This window comes from Zootoca vivipara, chromosome 6 (assembly GCF_965207765.1).
Source record: "Zootoca vivipara chromosome 6, rZooViv2.hap1.1, whole genome shotgun sequence".
Classification (NCBI taxonomy): Eukaryota; Metazoa; Chordata; class Lepidosauria; order Squamata; family Lacertidae; genus Zootoca; species Zootoca vivipara.
In genome coordinates this window covers 64,075,304-64,095,621 of record NC_142589.1, presented here as the reverse complement: position 1 = coordinate 64,095,621, position 20,318 = coordinate 64,075,304, and the positions used below count along the sequence as shown (strand labels likewise).

The window sequence follows — 20,318 nt, the reverse complement described above, 5'->3', positions numbered from 1 at the left end:
CTCCATTTTGGACCAGCTGACATTTTTATTAAGCCAAGATGTGAAAAAGTTTTTTGCCCATGCACACAGCCCCTTTGCTAAAGGCTACAATTAAACCACGGTTTGAAGCTTGTTTCTGGGATCAAGAGTTTTCTGGTTCAGACAAAATGGAAAGATATGGTTACTTAGAGACCTCCTGGTTTAAGTACAACACATGCAAGGGAGTTGTGAAAGAGATCTGTACACAAGCAAACAGCTTGTGAATCTCTCAGCATTATAAGCTGAGATCTGATTGCTTTAACCAGCCTCAGGGTAAACAAAAAGCTTCATTTGCGGTTTTATACATATCAAAACTCCTCTGAAACAGCACATGAATAGGAGACGAGAGTTTACAGTATTTATTTGATCACTTGGCAACTCTAAGGGCTGGCTATGTTTGTTGAGATGTGTTGCTTCCTAATTTCTGATGTGCTTACCTGAATACTGACATTCACCTTGAAGGATGCAAAGCAGGCGGCAACCCTTAGTAATAAAAATATTCTAATATATAGAGTTAACCATCTTTATACTGGCAGTGTTCCTGCAGCCTTTACAAGCAGGAATCTCACTGTGGAAGCTTTTTCTATCAGGGCACCTGCATGCCAAGAAACTTACACCTAGCGTATTCTGCTTTGATTGCAGTTGTGAAAGAAACAAGAGCCCTGTCCCAGGTCAGGGCGGAAAAACTGACAATCTTGTCAATATTTGCCATGTCCTTAAAAGAATCAACTGTGTCCCTGATCGTTGTCTCTCTGCCCAATTGAAAAATCCTACATTGCTTTCAGATCCTCCTGTTAGCTTGGAAGACTGTGTCACCAACAATGGCTGCAAATGCAAAGACTCGTCATGTTTATCTCATGCATTTGACCTCTGCATAGAAATGTCACATATGGTATACCTCTTGCATTTCAGGATTTCAATTTTTTTTTCTGTGTGTGCTTACGGATTGGAATAGAGGAAGGTGCCTTTTGCTGCTCCATTTAGCTCAGTATTGTCTACACTGACTCTGATTGGCAACAGCTCTCCAGGGTTTCAAACAGGGAGTCTCATCCCTATCTATCAGGCCTTCTGCATGCAATGCTTTACCACTGAGCTGTATGGCCCTTGCTCAAAACAAAGCACATTTGTAAGAACATAAGGCTATCGGAAGCTGCCTTATACTGAGTCAGACCAAAGGAGATCTCTAGCTCAGTATTGTCTGCACTGACTGACAGCAGCTCTCTAGGAATTCAGACAGGTCTTTCCCAGCCCAACAGAAACACTGGGGATCAAACCAGGGAGCTTCTGAATGCAACAAATTAACAACGAACTCCATAATAATTTTGGGTTTCATAGTTAATGGGACCCACATCTTCTTTTGCAGCTGCAGGGCTGTTAAGATTTCCTAAACAACCCGACTTTTAGAAGACGTTACTCAGGGCTAAGAGAATATGGGAGGAAAAGAATCTTAAAGCTGGAAAGTAGCTACTAAAAAGACCAGAAGATGTTTATCCTTGAAGCATACAACGCTTCAGACTGCCACAGCAAGACAGAGCCAGCATTTCCCAGCGACAAATTTTCCCTTGTGATTTCTGGGGTCCCTCCGCCACACTTCCCTTCTTTGGCTTCTTCTGCCCTCCCCACCTATTTCCACCCCAGTGACACATCACAAGTTCAGGGAATTCTCCAAGGCATGTCAAGAATGACATGATGAAGTTAAAGAAGTACGGTATCAAAGGGCTGAGATGTCAGCACAGAGAAAGTCCAGTCCTGGGTCACATTTGGTCAGCGGGGAGGGAGTTGCTACACAGATCTCTCTCAGGCCACAGATAAAAGATTGTTAGTATGGTTTTGTGTGTGTCAGAAAATGAAAACAGTTATAAAGAAGAAGGAGAAGAAAAGCAGTTTTCTTGCTGATCAGCTGGAAAGAATGTCTCCAATTATTTTCTTCCCATGCACTTTACTATTGTTTTCATCTGCAAGAGATTCATTTTAGGCACTTGAGATTCTGTCCAAATTTTCCACAAAGCAATCCATAAGCACTCTGCTAACATCTCAGAAACAGGAGAACCATCCAACTTAGCTACTGGCTCTTTACCTGCTGACAAAGTGAGTATGCCATGTTTATGGCTTGAGCTAAGACCTAGGTCGCATCCACACCAGACATTTAAAGCACTCTTAATCCACTTTTAAGGTCTTTAATTCCTGCCAAGAATCTTGGGAACAGTAGTTGGTTAAGGGTGCTGAGAGTTGTTAGGAGACCCCTCAAGAGGTACAGTTAGCAGCATCCTTAGCAAACTAACGTTCCCAAGATTCTTTGGGAGAAGCCACTACTGTAAAAGTGGTATAAGGGTGCTTTAAATGTATGGTGTAGAGGTGGACTCATTTTGGGATCCTCTTGACCTAAGACAGGCTTCGCTGGACCTCAGATTAACTGTCCTACTCATTCCTAATGGAGGCTGCTCTTTCCAAGTTTGAAAAAGTTCATAGGAAGCCCCAGCACACATCTAGCTCTGAGAAACTTCAACTACAAGGCAAAATTCCTATTGGCTCTGCAGCTTGTTTGGAAAAGAAAGTGTTCTGTATCCAGAAACACGAGGTTGCTTTTATAACCCTTTCTTTATAGGCCTGAACGGTGCAGTTAAATCCAAGGGGGAGAAATGATCATTCATTTCACTCCTTCCTTTAAGAAATATTAAATTGCCCAGATGGAAACCTTTGCAGTGACTGCAGGCCGAGATATAGTTTCTTGTGGTTCACAGGAATTTCCTGTCCTGTCAACACACATTTCCTCCATCCCAGGGAGGGATGTTGTTCAAAGCAAACAACATTCCTTGGTAAGCAGAGTTAATGGCATTGGCTGGAGGGGGGGGAAATGAATGAGATTTGGTTGTGTTGTTGTTGTTGTCATCACTGACAGATAACTGTTTGGAACTGGAGCTGCTTAAACAGCCGGAGCCATGTTGGATGCTGGATCTTGTAGACACTGATGGAATCCTATGGAAGATACACTGTGGACTTATTTAGAGAATGGCATGGCATCCAATTTATTTATTTCATCTATTTCCAAACTGCTTATTGATCTAAAGTAGGTCCAGAAAGTGACTTATAAGGAGGGTGGATCACCTGGTACTTGGTACTGGCCTGAAGGTTGCATGAATAATGCATTTTAAAGCATAATGCACTGGACCTATCTCAACAGCAGAAGCTCATTTACTCAGAAGGAAGCCCCAATGGCTTCAATGGGGCTTACCCCCAGGTAAATATGATTAGGATTGCAGCCTAATTTGGTTGCACTTGAAGCCCGTTGAAATCAACGTGAAAGGCTTGTGATGGAGCTAAGCCACATTCATTTCTAACACAGTCTGGATCTAGCCCAGTATTATTATTATTTTCAGTTGGAGATAGAACTCAAGAGCAAGGAAATAATCGAAAACCACATTTAAAATTAGCCATGAAGCGAATTAGAATACCTGCTGCCTTCCGGATATATAACCTCTCTGCAGAATTAGCAAAAAGATCAACTTCGAATATAGCTTGGCAGATAATTGCCACAAGAGCCACAATGTACACAGCACAAAAATACCCAACACCCCGGCAAAAGTCCCACCACCTGTTTTCAATCAAAACTTTAAAAAGGCTGCGATTGATTCTCTTCCACGGGATGCTTGTAAAAAACATAAACTGACAAGATGTCATGCCAGCTGGGAAATTCTTCTTGTCATGACCCCTGAAATTTTCTCTTGTATTATTTAATGGCATTTTCTCTTTCTTCAGCATAATATAGTTTCTTTCTCCATGCCATGCACAATTTTACAAATTTCTATCATGTCACCTCTTATCCATCTGTTCTCTAAACTAAAAAGCCCCAAATGCCTTTCCTCATAGAGGAGTTTTCCCTTGAGCATCCTGGCTGCTCTTTCCCAAACGTTTTCCAAGTCCACATTACGAGGAAAGATGGGATACACATGTAATAATAAAACACATTTTGCAAATGATTCCCACTCCTATCAGTAACTTGTGTTTGGCTCAGTTCTAGTTTAAAACAAAACAAACAAGAGTAGAGACCACAAGATTGGAGTCAGCTCTCCTCCCTGCAGCTTCTACTGGAGACGACCATCTGAAGACACTGCTGTTTCAAATGGGGGACGAGTAATAAAACAGGCAGATGATGAAGTTTCACCACTGCTCTTCCAAGTAACCTTAAAAGTGGAGCTGCTTGTGTAACGAGTGAAAGGAACAAAAAACGTGCCAGGTCTCGGATCATTTATAAGCACTGTTGGGGGGAGGGAATTCTTAAGATTATGTGGCCCATCAAATTATATGATCCTTGTCTTAAAGTGGGATGTGCGGGGGAGAGAGTTGATAAACGTTTAAGGCATTTCATCACACACTATAATGGGAAACAGATTCTCACTGCATCCCTTTTTCTTTCTTGGGTGTCGGTAGCTGTTCCAAGCTTCTGACTCCACCCTTGTAAAGCCTTGCAATTATATAAATAGATATAGATGGAGCCAATTAATTCCTGATCTAATGAGACTGATACAGCATAGCATCCACACGTCATTGACATCAAAAATGCCAGTCTATATTTCCTCTCATTTAATCTGGATATAACACTTTCTGGGGGAGATGTAACAAATTAAAACGGAAACAAACGAACAGAAAAACTGGTGCAAACATCTCATTTCCAATATACCATCATTTCCAATATACAGTTGTACCTTGGTTCTCGAACGCCTTGGTATTCGTACGTTTTGGCTCCCGAACGCCGCAAACCCGGGAAAAAATGGCTTCCGCTTGACTGCAGGAAGCTCCTGCAACCAATCAGAAGTCGTGCCTTGGTTTTCAAACTGTTTCAGGAGTCGAATGGACTCCTGGAACGGATTAAGTTTGAGAACCAAGGTAGCCTACCACTGTACCATCTACCCATTTACAATATTACGCCCAGAGTTGATACAAGGTGGTGGGGTGACAAATCAATAAATGATTATCATTTTGCTATCGCCTTTCATTGCAATACAATCTTTGGCTGCATACATCCATTGATTTGAAGCACATGGCTTCCTGCCCCCACCTAAAAAAAATAAACCTGTAAACTGTAGTTTAAGGGTGCTGGGAACTATAGCTATGTGAGGGGAAAATTACAGTTCCCAGGATTCCATGTGCTTTTAAATGTATGGTGTGCAACAAAGCCTAAATCACCATCTTCTTTTAATCACATGTATCTTGGTGCTTTTCACCCTTTAAACGTTCTCGACTCCAGCTCCCATAATTCCTCACTGATGCTCATGCCAGTTGGGGCTGCTGGGAGCTGAAGTCCAACAAAATCTGTAGGATCTTAGGCTTCATACCTGCACTGTAACACTTCAGTAAGTCCAACACAATGATTCTTGAACATCAACTTCATTGGACTGATCATGTTGTTCGGATGCCTGGTTATCGTCTTCCAAAGCAATTACAGTACTCTATTCCAAACTTAAAAATGGAAAGCGTAATGCTGGTGGTCAACAAAAGATGTTTAAAGACTCTCTCAAGGCAAATCTTTAAAAATGTAGTACAGTATAAACACTGACAATTAGGAAACACTGGCCTGCGAGCGCTCCAGTTGGAGAAGAGCCTTTACCAAAGGTGTCACGGGCTTTGAAGACTCTCGAACTCAGGACAAAAGGAAGAAATGTGCTAAGAGGAAGGCACGCTTGGCAAATCCACACCACGATCAACTCCCACCCAGAAACCTACATCGTAACTGTCAACCGTCCCCCTTTTTTTGCGGGAAATTCCCTTATTCCAGCGCCGTTTCCCACTGCTATCCTGGATTGTTCGATATACTGTAGAGACTGTCCCCGGGACAGGTGAGGCTGCTGATCCCTTATTTTCAAATCCGAAAATTGACAGCTATGACCTACATCCCCACTGTGGAAGGACGTGACTCCAGAATTGGCCTCCACAGTCACTTATGGACTGTTAAGACCGTGTTCATTTAAGACAATCTTACTCGGCTACAAGTGATGACCAAAGAAGAAGACTATCATCCCATTGCCACATACGTCCGGATTCGGAGTCCTCAAACAACCTGGCGCTGAGTACGGTAGGGCTGCCATATTTCAAAAAGTAAAATTCCTGACACCCGCAAAGTGGGTGTCAGGAACTTTACTTTTTGAAATATGGCTTTTTTAAAAAAGAAGACCCCAAAACTGCTGAGCTTAACCCACCATAATTGTTAAGTTTTTTTGGGGGGGGGGACGAACCCAAATTGTTGAAACCTAAACCCCAAAACAGTGATTCTAAGCATTTCGGGGCGGTTTCCGCTCCGTTTCCCATCCCGTTGCCACACATCCGGGTTTCCCAATTCGGCAAAATCCCCCCCCCCACGCCATGTTTGCACCCGAAAACCAGGACAGGCCAGGAATTTCTCCTGACGCAGCAGGGCAAGCCTAGCTGAGCCCCGGCGCGAACCAACACACGAACCAATGACCTTCCTCCTCCTCCCGGACACGCAAGCCTGACACGGCCTTGCCATAGCTCCTCCCCACGGGCAGAGGCCGCTGTGGGCGACGCCGAGGCCTACCCGCGCCCCTTCTTCCGCCTCGCTCGGGCCGCTCTAGCAGGAGGCGGCGGGGGAAGCCCGTGGCGCTGGAGGAAGCGAGCGGGGGAGGGGGAGCCAGGCCGCGGCGTGAGGGGACCACCGCGAGGAAGAGGAGGAGGAGGAGGAAGAAGAAGCGGCGGCGGGGCGGCTGAGCGGGGGCTGGGCGGGCCTCCCCGTCGCCCCGGCCCAGGCGCCCAGGGACGGCGGGGGCAGCATGGCCGCCAGCCTGTGGATGGGAGACGTGAGTGAGCCAAGGGCCGCGGCTGCGGCGGGGCGAAGTTTGGTGGGCGGCGGCGGGAGGGGACGGGAGGGCGGGCGACGCCCACCGTTGTCTGTGCCGCAGGGCGCGCTTCCCTCCCTTCTCCGCACCCTCCGCTGCAGTTTCCTCAGCCTTGCCTTCCATTGGATGCTCTTCGCGGGCAGAGCCTTCTTTGCGCCGCGGACGTTTCCCCTGAATCTGCAGGCTCCTACAGAGGAGGATCATGCGTAGTAGCCCAGCCGAAGATTAGGCCGTAATAAATTGTTTCGAGGCTCCTTGGTTGCATCTCAGCTCTGCTCAGAGTATACCCGTGAAAGCCTGAGTTAACTCCTGCCCGCGAATTTCAGCGGGTCCACTTGGGAGGGTGCAACCCTTTCTGCTGCAGGGTGGGGTGGGGGAATCGTTTTCTTTTCATCGTCGTCACCTCAAGCTTTATAAGGTGCCACAAGGACACTGGTGCTCCCAGTACTGTACCAGATTTATGTATACTGTAAGTTAAACAAGCTGTAGCTTAGGGCCCACTCTCTTGGGGGCCCCAAAAAAATTAAAGGAAAAAAAACTGGATGTACATTTCCAAAATATAAGATACTGTAAAAAACAAATAAAATAAAACCTACATACAGCAACAGTGTTTTGTGTTGTGTAGGCTCCTATGATGTAAGTCATGGGCCCCACCTGCTCCCTAAAAATCACTGGTTTGCTTATTTCTATATACAATATAGGATGCCTACATTCTGCATGGACTGGTTGCATGGCAGCACATGTAAATGGCTTTAGATACCTATTAGGTCCATAAATTACCATATAGCATATATTCAACACAAAAAAACAGCAATTTGTTGTTGACAAAGGACAGCTGGACATATAAAGGGCTCCATTACCTTCAGTAGCTTAGGGCCTCATCAAACCTAAATCCGACCCTGGTGTTGCCTTAAAGTGATCTGCAGTCTTGCTCTGGGTTAGCAATTCAAAAAGGAAAGATGCTCTCTGGCCTCTGCTGTTGGCTAGGAGAATAAGGGCAGCTGCGCTCCCTGTTGAACAGAAAGGACATAATAGTCAGCAAAAAGTCTGGCCAGGTCACACCCATCCACCAGAGGCTTACCTTTTGGGGCACATGGGGCAGCCTTTTGAATGGCTGCCACTTCCTCTGCTCATTTTTCTCCTGCTCCTGTGGATCAACCCCAATTTTTCCTCTGCCCAACCCGCCCCCCCCCCCCAAGACAGAAAAGAGAGTGTGCACAAATGTCCATTTTCAAAATGATGTGGGTTAAAGTCAGGATTCGGTGGAATTAATCTTGAAAGGCACATCGAGTTGAATGGGAGAAAGAGCATCACTTTTTTCGACTTCCTCCTTCAGCTCTGTTAGCTTTTCAAGGGAGGAAAAAGTAACCATCCTAATTACCTAACATCCATAGGCTACAAAGAATTGTGTGCAAGGTTATTTTTTTGTGTGTGTGTGCGGCAAAAATCAGTTGTCGGGCCTTGCACTTGCAGAAGTTCAGCCATATGCCTCTGTATGCCAGTTGCTTGGAATCACAAGTCAGGAAAGTGCTGTTTCACTCAGGTACTGTTTTGGGGATATCTATGGCATTCGGTTGGCCACTGAGAACAAGATGCTGAATCGGATGGGTCATTGGTCTGATCCTGCATAACATTTCTTTATTTTTTCAGTTAAAATGGATAAAAATGACTGGGTAAGAGTGGCAAACTAGGCTAGATGACCCAGATTCAAGTCAACCACAAAACCTTTAAGGAATCTTGAGCCAGTAACTGCCTTGCAGGATTGTTGTGAGAATTAGAAAGGGCCTTGAGTTTTGTGGAAGACGGGGTAATAATTTTGATGATATTGATTAGATTTGGGACTACCTAAAGGGAGGATTTTACATGGAAGTAGTGTTGAGCTGAGAATAATTTAGATCTACATGCACATGGATTAGCTGGAGTTTGCGTGGTTGACATCATTGTGGTTAGAAACCTCTGCACACTTAACTTTGGAGTGATTCCCACTGAACTCAGTAAACATTACTTGAGTAAACATGCATAGGATGGCACTGAACTCACTGCCAGAAGATGTGATGGCCTAGGCTTCAGTGGCTTTAAATGGGGATTGTTGCCTTCTTGGACTGATCGGATCATCCCTGACCACCAGCCATGCTGGCTGGGGCTGATGGGAGTTGGAATCCAACGCATAGCTGCCAAGTTTTCCCTTTTCTCGCGAGGAAGCCTATTCAGCATAAGGGAATTTCCCTTTAAAAAAAGGGATAACTTGACAGCTATGGTCCAGCGTTGTATGGAAGGACTCCATTCCACATCCCTGCTGTAATATATGGACCAAATTGACCAGGAACCGTACAGATAATCAAGTTTGCTGTGCTCTTGAGAGTGCAAAACTGCTGCAGGTTTACTACCTTCCCTGTTCTTAGCCATCTTGTGGCTCCCTGCATAGAGTTACTTGGTTCACACTTCAGCACATGTCATTCTGATAACAGGTGTACACATACACACCTCTTTAGGCTCTGTTGCATACAGGCCAGAAGGTGCCATTCACCTTTTAAAAATGTTTCTTAATTTTGTACAGATCTTTCGGTATGGCTGTATTACCTTACTTTCTCTTTTTTTTCTTTTCCCTTTGTAGCTGGAGCCGTACATGGATGAGAATTTCATTTCGAGAGCCTTTGCTACTATGGGAGAGCTAGTTCTGAGTGTAAAAATAATTCGGAATAGGTTGACAGGGTATTTATCTGTATTTTGTGTACTACTCACCTGGCATGCATGTTGGGGTGTTTCACAATGCATATACAGACAAAACCAGTGTTCCTGGAGTTAAGGTTGGGATACAGATTGTTTGAACAGATGTTTTGAACTGCCCACCTCCTATTTGTCTATGGCTAAATGCTGTCACATAATTCATGAAGCCAAGAATGCCTTATTTTGGGGGATGACCTACTGTTCGGGGCAGAGGTGGGGAACCTGTAGCCCTCCAGATGATGTTGGATTCTAGCTCAGATCAGCCCCAAGTAGCATGGATCACAACAGTTGTAGTCTAGCAGTCTATGTATGCCAACACGTTTCCCACCCGTGTGTGTCTTGTGTGTTCATGCATGAGAAAGAGATGGGTCGCAAATAATCAGTAACATTGATTTAAAAAAACCTTAAATCAGAACAATAACCACAACAACCTATTGAAACAGAAATAAAATTTGACTGGTCGTTAAAAGGCAAAGTTAGGATCATACAAATTCATAGGGGGAAAATGAAATGGGAGAAGATACTAAAATAGCATATCCCAGATTATGACTTTAAGAATTTTGGTAAATAAAATAGTTTTAATTTGGTGCTTAAATGAGTCTTGCACAAGTGCCTTCCCAACTTTTTCTGGAGAGGTTACAACACACATAGCATGGCAGTATGAAAACACTATCCTATTGGTCATCAAATGAAAGGTTTGTAGAAATGAAGCATAGCATTTTTCACTAGTCAGTTTGAAACACATGTCTTATTAAATGTTTCCTTTCTTGTTTCTTCCAGGATTCCAGCAGGCTATTGCTTTGTAGAATTTGCTGACTTGGCCACTGCAGAAAAATGTTTACATAAAATCAACGGGAAACCTCTTCCTGGTGCCACACCAGTAAGTAAATCACTATAATTCTCTGCTGGGCACATTAATGGATGGTCCTTTAATGGTCCACCCTTGGAAGAAAGAGTGTGCCCTTGTAATGAGAGCAGCCAGAAATCTCTCTCTGCCACTTTATGTCTTACTGCAGATGTTATAATGGAGTAAGGAACGATTTGATCCTCCCACTTTGAAAGCATTTACATGGTAGACCAATGGATGTTAAAATGCTGCATGAAGGGAGATGATGAATATATTCCTAGAAGCTTAGCCCTTAAATTTGGTAGTCGGGGATTCTCAGTCTGCTGTAGGAAAGGCTGCCAAAATTTCCATATGATGACGCTCAATTGCCTAATAACCTGTATGTTGAAGTTGTGTTGAATATTTCCACAGTAGTGTGTGTGTGTGTGTGTGTCTGTGTGTGTCTGTCTTTTCCTAATGAGCTATAAACTGAAATGTGGAGGGCATACCTGTACTCAATTTCTTTCTCTCTCTTTTTTTAACTGTTTCAGACAAAGCGATTTAAATTAAACTATGCCACATATGGAAAGCAGCCTGACAACAGGTAAGTCAAATACCATGAAAACTTCTCAAATATTTGCCAAAGCATCTGCACTGTCATTGTTGAAGGATGATAGTTTCCTGTTGTAAAGGGTTTCTAGAAATGTGTTGCTAACTCTGCAGTTCGTCTGTAGCAAAGGCCTGACAGACACCCAAGTGGGTGACTGCACCTGCATTTTCATCATTCGGTGATTGCATCACACAATGACTTGTATGTATGAAACATTCAGTTTGGATTAAGTGCTGCAAATAGACTGGGATTCAGCCTCCATTGTTGGAGGCAATGTGCCTCTGAAAGCCAGTTGCTTGGACCAGTGGTGTTGTGCTGAAGTCCTACTTGCAGGCTTCCCATAGACTTCTGGTTGGCCACTGTGAGAACAGGATGGTGGGCTACATGGGCCACTGGCTTGACCCACCAGCATCCAGGCTCTTCTTATGCTATTAATTGTCAGCATAGCTCACATGGGAGAGTGAAGGTGGTCAATGCATCCCTGTTGCTGTTCGGACTCTTACTGCTTAGGAGCATTCAAGCTTTCCTGAGGTTGGGAGTAACTGGTGGAAGTGCTTGAAACAACACTTGTCAGGAGCCTGTGGGAAACAACCACATACTGATGTGTTTCTGCTTATTATGGGATATTGTGTGGCACAAGGCCTTATTGTACACATTGGGCTTAATTCTTTTTCTTTGGTTTTTTATCATTTTTTTATTAATATACAGTATTACAATAAGTAATGTAAAACAAACATTTGCATATCAATGGAATCAAAGCAGCATAGTCAAAATAAGAATTGCAATTAATAGTAAAAATCAGCCAGGTGAAAACATAATATTAAGCTAAATTCTGTCTTGCATAGAATTCCTTAACAAATAAGATTCGCTTGGAAAGTATCCCTGCTAAAAATGCATTAAATAATCATTAAATGTTTCATATAAACCTTAAAATAAGTAAAAAACCGTTTTCCTTATATGTATCTCTAAGAATTATAATCCTTTTTGCCACTGGACTATTTATTTATTTATTTCTACCCCGCCCATCTGGCTGGGTTTCCCCAGCCACTCTGGGCAGCTTCCAACAGAAGGTTAAAAATGCATTAAATGACTTGTTACTTAAAGACAAGAAAATTTGAAAGCGAAGGCAAGCAGTTAAGTCAGTCACATCAAATTAATTTGCCGGCTTGCGCCCATCATTAGTTTTACAGAAAATTAGAGTATCCCATGACTTCATTTTCTTAATGACCAATTAATCATTAATGTTGTTGTATTATAACTATTCTCAAGCTGCTTTTATTTTCCTCTTTAGCCCAGAATATTCACTATTTGTAGGAGATCTGTCTCCTGATGTAGACGATGGGATGATATATGAGTTCTTTGTAAAAGTGTACCCGTCATGTAGGGGCGGCAAAGTTGTCGTGGACCAGACGGGAGTTTCCAAGTAAGCTCTTCCCTTCTGCATTTGGTACTGAATGGAGGTGGGATGGGGAAAGTATCTAATGCAAAGAGATTTTTACTGCCCATAAATTAGTAAAGAGGAATGGGATTCTGATTATTTTGCATTAAGTGCTCACATACTAACACAGGGGAAGGGAAGGGAAATAAACTTGTGTAAATATAAAAAATACTCAAGTTTTGTTTTATCTGGTTCATAAATGATGGTGTTAAGACATGCATCCCCAAACTGTGGCCCTCCAGATGTTTTGGCCTACAACTCCCATGATCCCTAGCTAAGAGGACCAGTGGTCAGGGATGATGGGAATTGTAGTCCAAAACATCTGGAGGGCCAAAGTTTGGGGATGCCTGTGTTAAGACTTCTGTTTTGTGTGTGTTTTCAGTATATCACTACAAACTGTTCTGATTATGCCATGTTTATTGGAGTGGCCTGAGAGAGAGTTACAATAATGTGTTTGTATCAGTTCTTATGCACAAGCTATTTCAGTCAAAAGCATTTAAGGTTAGATGAAGTCACATTCAATATTTTTCCTGGATCAGCAGCTTAAGCATAGGGCAGTCCCAGTTTATGCAAATGCAAGAGCATTTAACAGCAATAACATGTAGATTGGGTGTGGTGAACCTTTGGCCCTCCAGATGTTGCTGAACTACAACTCCCCATGCTCCAGCAAACCACAAATGGCCCTATGGCCAGGCTGGGTGGCGCAGGGCACCATGGCGCCGGCCCGCCAGGAGGGCGCCGCAAGCTGCGCCCACCCGCTGGCCGGCCGGCCGGTCTGCCGCACACAGCAACCGCGCTGTGCCTGCCGCACACGGCAACCGCGCTGTGCCTGCCCGCCGCACAGCAGCAGCGCCCACCCGCCCACCGCGCTGGGAAACGGGGCGGGAGGGCGCCGGAAGGATCCGGCGCACCATGGCACCAGGGGCGCTTAAGACGGCCCTGCCCAGGATGATGGCAGCTGTAGTTCAGCAACATCTGGAGAGCCAAAGGTTCTCCACACCTGGTGTGGATGCAGCTCTAGCATCTGCAGGCTGACCTGAAAGTTGCACCCACTCAGTGAACTTCTTGTCGTCTGAACCCAGCAGGTTTCACTCACTGAACTACCATGTCCATGAATCTTTAAAGAAGCTTTCTCTCTTCCTTTCCACACCCTGGGACCCCACTTAATGTTAAGGGAATTCCCAAGCTACTGAGCTGCTTGTGATATCTGTCCATTTCCTCCCCCCACCCCACCCCCGGTTCTTTAGGACTGAGCCGGGCAGGTGAATTCTATGCAAATCCTTCGTTTTTAAAGGGTGGTCCAGCTCCTTGATTCTGACCGAACCTTTGTCTTTTGTCAGAGGCTATGGTTTTGTGAAATTCTCAGATGAATTGGAACAGAAAAGAGCACTGATAGAGTGCCAGGGGGCTGTCGGCCTTGGTTCTAAACCGATACGCTTGAGTGTTGCCATACCAAAAGCGTAAGTATGCTGCCTTAACTATATGGATAGATAAGTGGAGAGGCTGATGTAATGGAACAGATTAAGGGGTGGGCTGAGAAAAAGATAAGTTTGAGTAAAGGAGATATAGGCCTAATTATAGAGTAAAGAGGGAGCAGAGGATAGGATAGAACTGGCAGGGTGAGGGTGAGAATGAGAGACAAACAGGGCCTAAGGAGAGAATGGGTGCTGTTGGCAAGAGATGAAGAGGAAGCTGGGCTGCTGAGGAGGCCGGCTAAGAATGAGAAAGCCTGTAAGAGTTAGCAGTACAGAAAAGACAATGGGCTTAACCGTTACAAATGGCCACTAGGGCATTTATTATAGCCCTGGAGAATATTGGATATGTATGTACAGTATATTCCTGCGTATAAGACTACTTTTTAACCCAGGAAAATCTTTTCAAAAGTCGGGAGTCGTCTTATACGCCGGGTCGTTTTATTAATACGGCAAGTATATCCCAAACTCTATATTTTAACTGGAAAAGTTGGGGGTCGTCTTATACGCCGGAATATATGGGTATGTATGTATGTATGTATGTATGTATGTTTTGGTGTTGGAATCAAATCTATTTTAATAGATGTTCTTGTAGATTAAACTTCTTTTTACATACCTTAACATTACATACCCTGACATTCCCTCCCCCTTCTTCCCAAAGTAACCGGCTGAAGACAGTCGAGTACAACCAGATGTACAACTATAACTATAACCAGTACTACCAACAGTATCAGAACTACTATGCACATTGGGGATATGATCAGAACACAGGCAGTTACAGCTACAGCTATCCACAGTACGGCTACACACAAAGCACCATGCAGGTAATGGCTGAGCAAATTTGCAAGCTTGCTCATTTTTACGTCAACGAGATTCTTGAGGCTGCAGTTGCATACCCACTAGGGAGTGAACCCTATTGCAACACAGTGGGGCGTATTTCCAAGTGACATGCATAGAATTATGGAATTATTATTATGGAAGGTATGTGCAAAATAAATAATATGATTCCTTGTTTGAAGCAACTATGGTTTATTAATGCCCAAAGCAGGCCAAACTAAATCACAGTTTGGCCTGTGTTTGGACATAACAAGCCACAGTTTAAATGAAGAAGCAGATGGCTCTGATTTCTTCCTGGCACATGCCAGGAGGGAGTGCTCAAGCCAGATCAAAAAACATTAGAGCAAATTGAAAACAGAATTCAAAAACAGTAAAACAAACTGTTTCAGCAGGTGAAGACCTGTACAAACCAAGTGTGCTAAGCAAGTCTCCCAGGGAAATATGGTCTGTGATGTTAGGCGTGCTTAAAAAAATATTCTGGTTCCCTAACCATTTGTCATTCTCCCTGTTGCAGAACTATGAAGAGGTTGGTGAAGATGCATTAGAAGGTAAGTTTGCCTATTGCAATTCTCTGTTAGAAATCAGCATCTGATTCTAAAGCACTCTAGTCAAGAGTTGTTCTGGAGCAGCAGAACAGCTGCAGAAATGCAAACAGGAGAGGCAAACTGCTGCCCTTGGCCTAATTTCATGTGGGTGGCAGGAAGTGGGGGGGGAAGGTGTGGCAGAAAGAGAAAAGGGGTGGCCCTGTCCATCACCTGTATGTACCTCCTTGACAAATTACACCTGATAAATTACAGCCCTTGGCAGAATAAAGGTTCCCCACCCCTGACATTTTGTTTTGTCTAACTTCCCTCTCCCAACCCATCACAGCAGGGTTTTGTACTCTCAGTACAGCATGGGTCCCTGTGCAAAATTTTCTGCAGGCTGCATCAGGAGAAAGATCTTTTGTTTCTATTTTGGTGTGATTATGTACCACTTTACCTACAAAATAAAAAAAATTCCTTCAGTAGCACCTTAAAGACCAACTAAGTTTTTATTTTGGTATGAGCTTTCGTGTGCATGCACACTTCATCATCACTTTACCTACAGTTCACCTCATACCTGCCAAGTTCGGGACGTAAAGATCCGGGATCGGCAGCGCGCGCATGACCGGAAGTTGCGTGACGCAACTTCCGGTGGCGCTTAGCCCTTCTATGGGCACCAGAAAATGGCGCCAGCGCCGGAAGTCGCTTCCACGCATGACCGGAAACACGTAAAAGCGACTTCCGCCGCCGCCATTTTCTGATGGCCATAGAAGGGCAAATCGCCACCAGAAGTCGCGTCACGCAACTTCCGGCCATGCGCGGAAGCGACTTCCGGCGCCGCCATTTTCTGGTGCCCATAGAAGGGCAAAGCGGCACCAGAAAAATGGCCGCCGGGCAGAAGCCGATTTAAGGGACAATACCGGGATTTTTCACTAAACGGGAGACCACCGGGAAATGGTAAGAAAAAATGGGTTTTCCCGGCGGAAACGGGATACTTGGCAGCTATGAGTTCACCTAAAAGTTCTGCTGTGCAAAATAGATTGTTAAAAGTGACTTGCTAGTTTTGAGAAGTTTGGGAAAGACAGTTTTTCGAATTCTGACAGGCCAATGGAACAAGGCCTTCCGTGTCATCTGATCAAGGAAATTATTGTTACTGGCTGCAAAGCAAAACAGGATTATAAAACCACAGTTTGAAGTTTGATTTATTCCAGAGCTGGTAATCACAGATTTCTGTTCAGACAAAATTGGAAACTGGTTAATTAGAGACTTCCTGGCTTAATCATAGCTCATGTGGAGCGATGAGCAAAGGGGCTGTGTATGCAGCAAAAATGCTCATTCATTCATATTTTTGGGTTATGATCTTCTGAACCAACTTGGTTTCCAGATCTTAATTTAAGCAATTCACCTTGCTTTCACCTGAGACTCACTCATGTGACTTTTAGAAGACATCTGAAGGCATCCCTGTTTAGTGAAGTTTTTAATGATTGATTTTTATCGTGTTTTTAATGTTCGGTTGGGAGCCGCCCAGAGTGGCTGGGGAAACCCAGTCAGATGGGCGGGGTATAAATATATTATTATTATTATTATTATTATTATTATTATTATTATTATTATTATTTAGGCTTCCTTCCTTTTTCAGATCCAATGCCCCAGATGGATGTGGGAGAAGCGAACAAACAGTTCATGGAACAGAGCGAAGAACTCTACGATGCCTTGATAGAATGTCATTGGCAGCCTTTGGACAGTGTCTCTTCAGAGATTCAAGCCATGTAGTTGCCTTGCTAAACACGGCGTCTCCGAGCAGCATGCCAGCGTGCCCTGGACTCTAGCCAAGCACACGAAGCCTGCAGCTGGGTTGCCCTCTCTTTTCCTCCAGATCGCTGACTCAGAAGAATACAGAAGAGGGCTTGCAGCAGTTTCTGTATGTGCTGAGCCGGCAGAGGAGCATTTGTGGTCAAATCTATTCATGATGAAAATAGAACTCAAGACACTTAGGTTTTTTTCCTTTTCTTTCTTTCTTTTTTTTGGAGGGGGGGTGGCGTCTTGAGACAGACTTGTTCATCCTTGTCAAGGAGTTGTAATTTATAAACTTTTAAAAACAAGATGGTATGGTGGGGAAAATTTTACTTCCATGTACAATAAAAAGTATCTTTTACACAAGAGGCAGGTTCTGGTGTTCTCCTCTGTGGTGCAAACAGGACCAGGAGTCACCAGTGGTTATTGTAGGTATGTCCTGAGATGGTCATTCTTCTCCTGTCCTGAGTGATTCCCCCTAAAAGTGACTGCAGTGAAACTTTGCTATCTGAGGATAAATTCAGGGGTGTTGGCGGATTTTAGCAAACCTGGTTATTTTCAGAATCGGTTTCAACCTGTTTTAACCTGCAACACCATCTTTTGCGCGAAGTTCTAGCTTCAGGCTGCATTGGGAAGTGTCTGAGCTGATGAGTGAGGCTTGAATGTACAGTCATTGTTGGCCAGTCTTGCACGTTATTAAAGTACAGATTAGAGCAGCCTTTGCTAACCTGGTGCTCTCCAGACACTGTTTGACTAGGAACTCCAGTCCGGCAACATCTGGAGGGCCACAGGTTCCCTATCCCCAGTGTAGACAGTATTGAGCTAGGTGGGCCAGTCGCCTGCAGTTTACTCTGCTCCCCGTGATAAGATACTAGAAATGCCAAGGGCAAATACCAATATATGTATTGATTGGTAGTAGGTAACAGAACAGACAAAGAAAGCTCCATGCTTCAGTGATATGGGACCTTGTGGCCCCCCAGATGCTGTTGGACTATTTGCTGGTGTTGATGGGAATTGAAGTCCAACAACTTCCAGAACACCTTAAGTTCCACATCCCTGCTTTAATTTATGGAATTCAGTGACCCAAGTTGTGGTGAGGGCCATAGCCTTAGGCCCCATCTGCATATACATTTAAACCACTTTAAACAAGCTTTGTCCCCACCCCCCAAAACATCCTTGGAACTGTAGTTTGGTAAGGGTGCAGAGAGTTGTTAGGAGACCCCTTTTTGCTCCACAGAACTACAATTGCAGAGTTCACTGGGAAGAGGGATTGACTGTTAAACTACTTTGGAAATAGTAGCTCTGTGGCAGGGTCTCCTAACAACTGTTTGCTGATCTACAGCAGGCATCCCCAAACTTCGGCCCTCCAGATGTTTTGGACTACAATTCCCATCTTCCCCAACCACTGGTCCTGTTAGCTAGGGATCATGGGAGTTGTAGGCCAAAACATCTGGAGGGCTGCAGTTTGGGGGTGCCTGATCTAGAGTCTGCTGACTAGGAGCAGCTCTCCAGCAGTTAGGCTGAAAATTAGTAACTGGCTCAAGGGTCATGTGAGTTTGAGAGAATGCCTCTTTTGAAAAGAGCCGTAATGGGACAGACATATACACACAATTCCCCCACCCCTGAATTGTTTGCTCTATTGACAGCAAATTTGTGCTGATTCATTAATCAACAAAAGTTCCTGTGATTAATTGGCGTAAGATGGCAACCCTAAACTTGCACGGTCCTTACTGGAAATAAGGCCCATTAGGCACAATTGTAAGTCCTACTCTGAGTAGACTCACTGAAATGCATGGGCATGACTAACTTAGGTGCATTAACTTCAAGAGGGTCTGCTCTGAACTTAGGTGGGGACAACCAAGTGGTAATTGCTGCTTCTGCATAAAGATGCTTAGGATTGTGCCCTAAGATGACTTCCATTGAGTGACATTTCGTGCTTTAAAAGTGGAGTAAATCTCACTACCGCTAACAGGTACCACTCAAGGGTTGGAGAAGGGCTGTGGCCCATTGTTGGAACACCTGCTTTGGTTGGAGCAAGTTTCCAAGTTCAGACTTTGGCAACTCCACTTAAAATGGATTACGTAGCACCTGAAAGTGGGAAAGGTTGAAGCCCTGGAGATCTGCTGCAGGTTCTGTAAGAGCAGATGTGGGGAACCTTTGGCCTGCTGGATGTTGCTGAACTACGACTCCCACCAACACCAGCAACCATGGCCAATGGATAGGGATGATGGGAGATGCAGTCTAGAGGGGCAAAGATTTCCCACACCTGTGTTAAGAGAGTACTGGGTTTGAAGGAACAGTCTTACTGTTCTAGCAGGCCATGTTTGAATTTTGCTACAAGGTGTGGCCAGAGGGATTGCAGCTGAGTGTTAAACAGAGGAAGTTGCCTTATACAGAGACAGACAAATAGTCCATCTAGCTCAGCATTGTTTACACTAACAGGCAGCAGCTCTTTAAGGTATCAGGTGTAGTCACTGCCAGCCCTGTGTGGAGATGCCTTGGACCTTCTGCATTGAGAACAGATATCCCAGTATCATCTTCTGAAAACAGCTACAAAGAATGCTGGTAAATCAAACCCAGTGCAATTGTTATGTGCAGGGCCTTGGGTTTTATACACTGCTCTACCACTTTGCTATGGCCCTTAATAAAGCACCAGTTTTGGCTGCAGAAGGTCTTAAGTCTCTAACATTTCCAGGTAGGCTTGAGAGAAACTCCTTGCCTGAAACCTTGGAGAGCTGCTGCGAGGTGGCACAGACCAGGGACGGGGATTCTGGTGCCTTCCTGATGTTGTTAGACCCCAACTCCCACCTGCCCCTGCCAGCCATAGCTAATGGTCAGAGCTGATGGGAGTTGTAGTCCCAACAAAAGCGGTCTTCGTGACCCCTAGTCTAGAGCATAGCTGCCAAGTTCTCCCCCTTTTTAAAGGAAATTCCCTTATGCTGAATAGGCTTCCTCGCGAGTAAAGGGAAAACTTGGCAGCTATGGTCTAGAGCAGTGCTCCCCAACCTTTTTATTGCCGCGGACCAGTTGACGCGGCCCGCTGAGGGGGGGGCGTTGATTGTTTATATTTTATTTAGAGTGTTTTGATTTAATAATTTTAATTTAATTGTATTTAAATGTTCCTTGGGCGGCCCAGTACCAATTGATCCATGGACCGGTACTGGTCCGTGGCCCGGGGGTTGAGGACCACTGGTCTAGAGAAACCATTGACCTAGATGAGCGAA

At 44.5% G+C, this 20,318-nt stretch overlaps 1 protein-coding gene across 2 annotated transcripts; it reads left to right on the top strand.

The window, feature by feature from the left end:
- The first annotated feature begins 6,533 nt into the window (after nucleotides 1-6,533).
- On the top strand, nucleotides 6,534-17,462 carry TRNAU1AP (tRNA selenocysteine 1 associated protein 1). Of its 2 annotated transcripts, none has more exons than XM_035120304.3 (9): nucleotides 6,534-6,827; nucleotides 9,481-9,578; nucleotides 10,374-10,473; nucleotides 10,971-11,023; nucleotides 12,321-12,452; nucleotides 13,808-13,927; nucleotides 14,601-14,763; nucleotides 15,291-15,324; nucleotides 16,940-17,462. In XM_035120304.3, the coding sequence occupies exons 1-9, from the start codon at nucleotides 6,801-6,803 to the stop codon at nucleotides 17,071-17,073; spliced, it is 861 nt and encodes a 286-aa protein (XP_034976195.1). In that variant the 5' UTR covers nucleotides 6,534-6,800; the 3' UTR covers nucleotides 17,074-17,462. The 2 variants fall into 2 exon arrangements, with proteins under 2 accessions (XP_034976195.1, XP_088528543.1); XM_088672417.1 differs by having other exon boundaries at nucleotides 6,590-6,827; nucleotides 16,922-17,462.
- Nucleotides 17,463-20,318: the final 2,856 nt, after the last annotated feature.

Coding starts and splice junctions, on each gene's coding strand:
- TRNAU1AP (XM_088672417.1), top strand. CDS start 6,801: ATGGCCGCCAGCCTGTGGATGGGAGAC. Junction 6,828..9,480: donor CCAGCCTGTGGATGGGAGAC/GTGAGTGAGCCA, acceptor TTCCCTTTGTAG/CTGGAGCCGTACATGGATGA. Junction 9,579..10,373: donor ATTCGGAATAGGTTGACAGG/GTATTTATCTGT, acceptor TGTTTCTTCCAG/GATTCCAGCAGGCTATTGCT.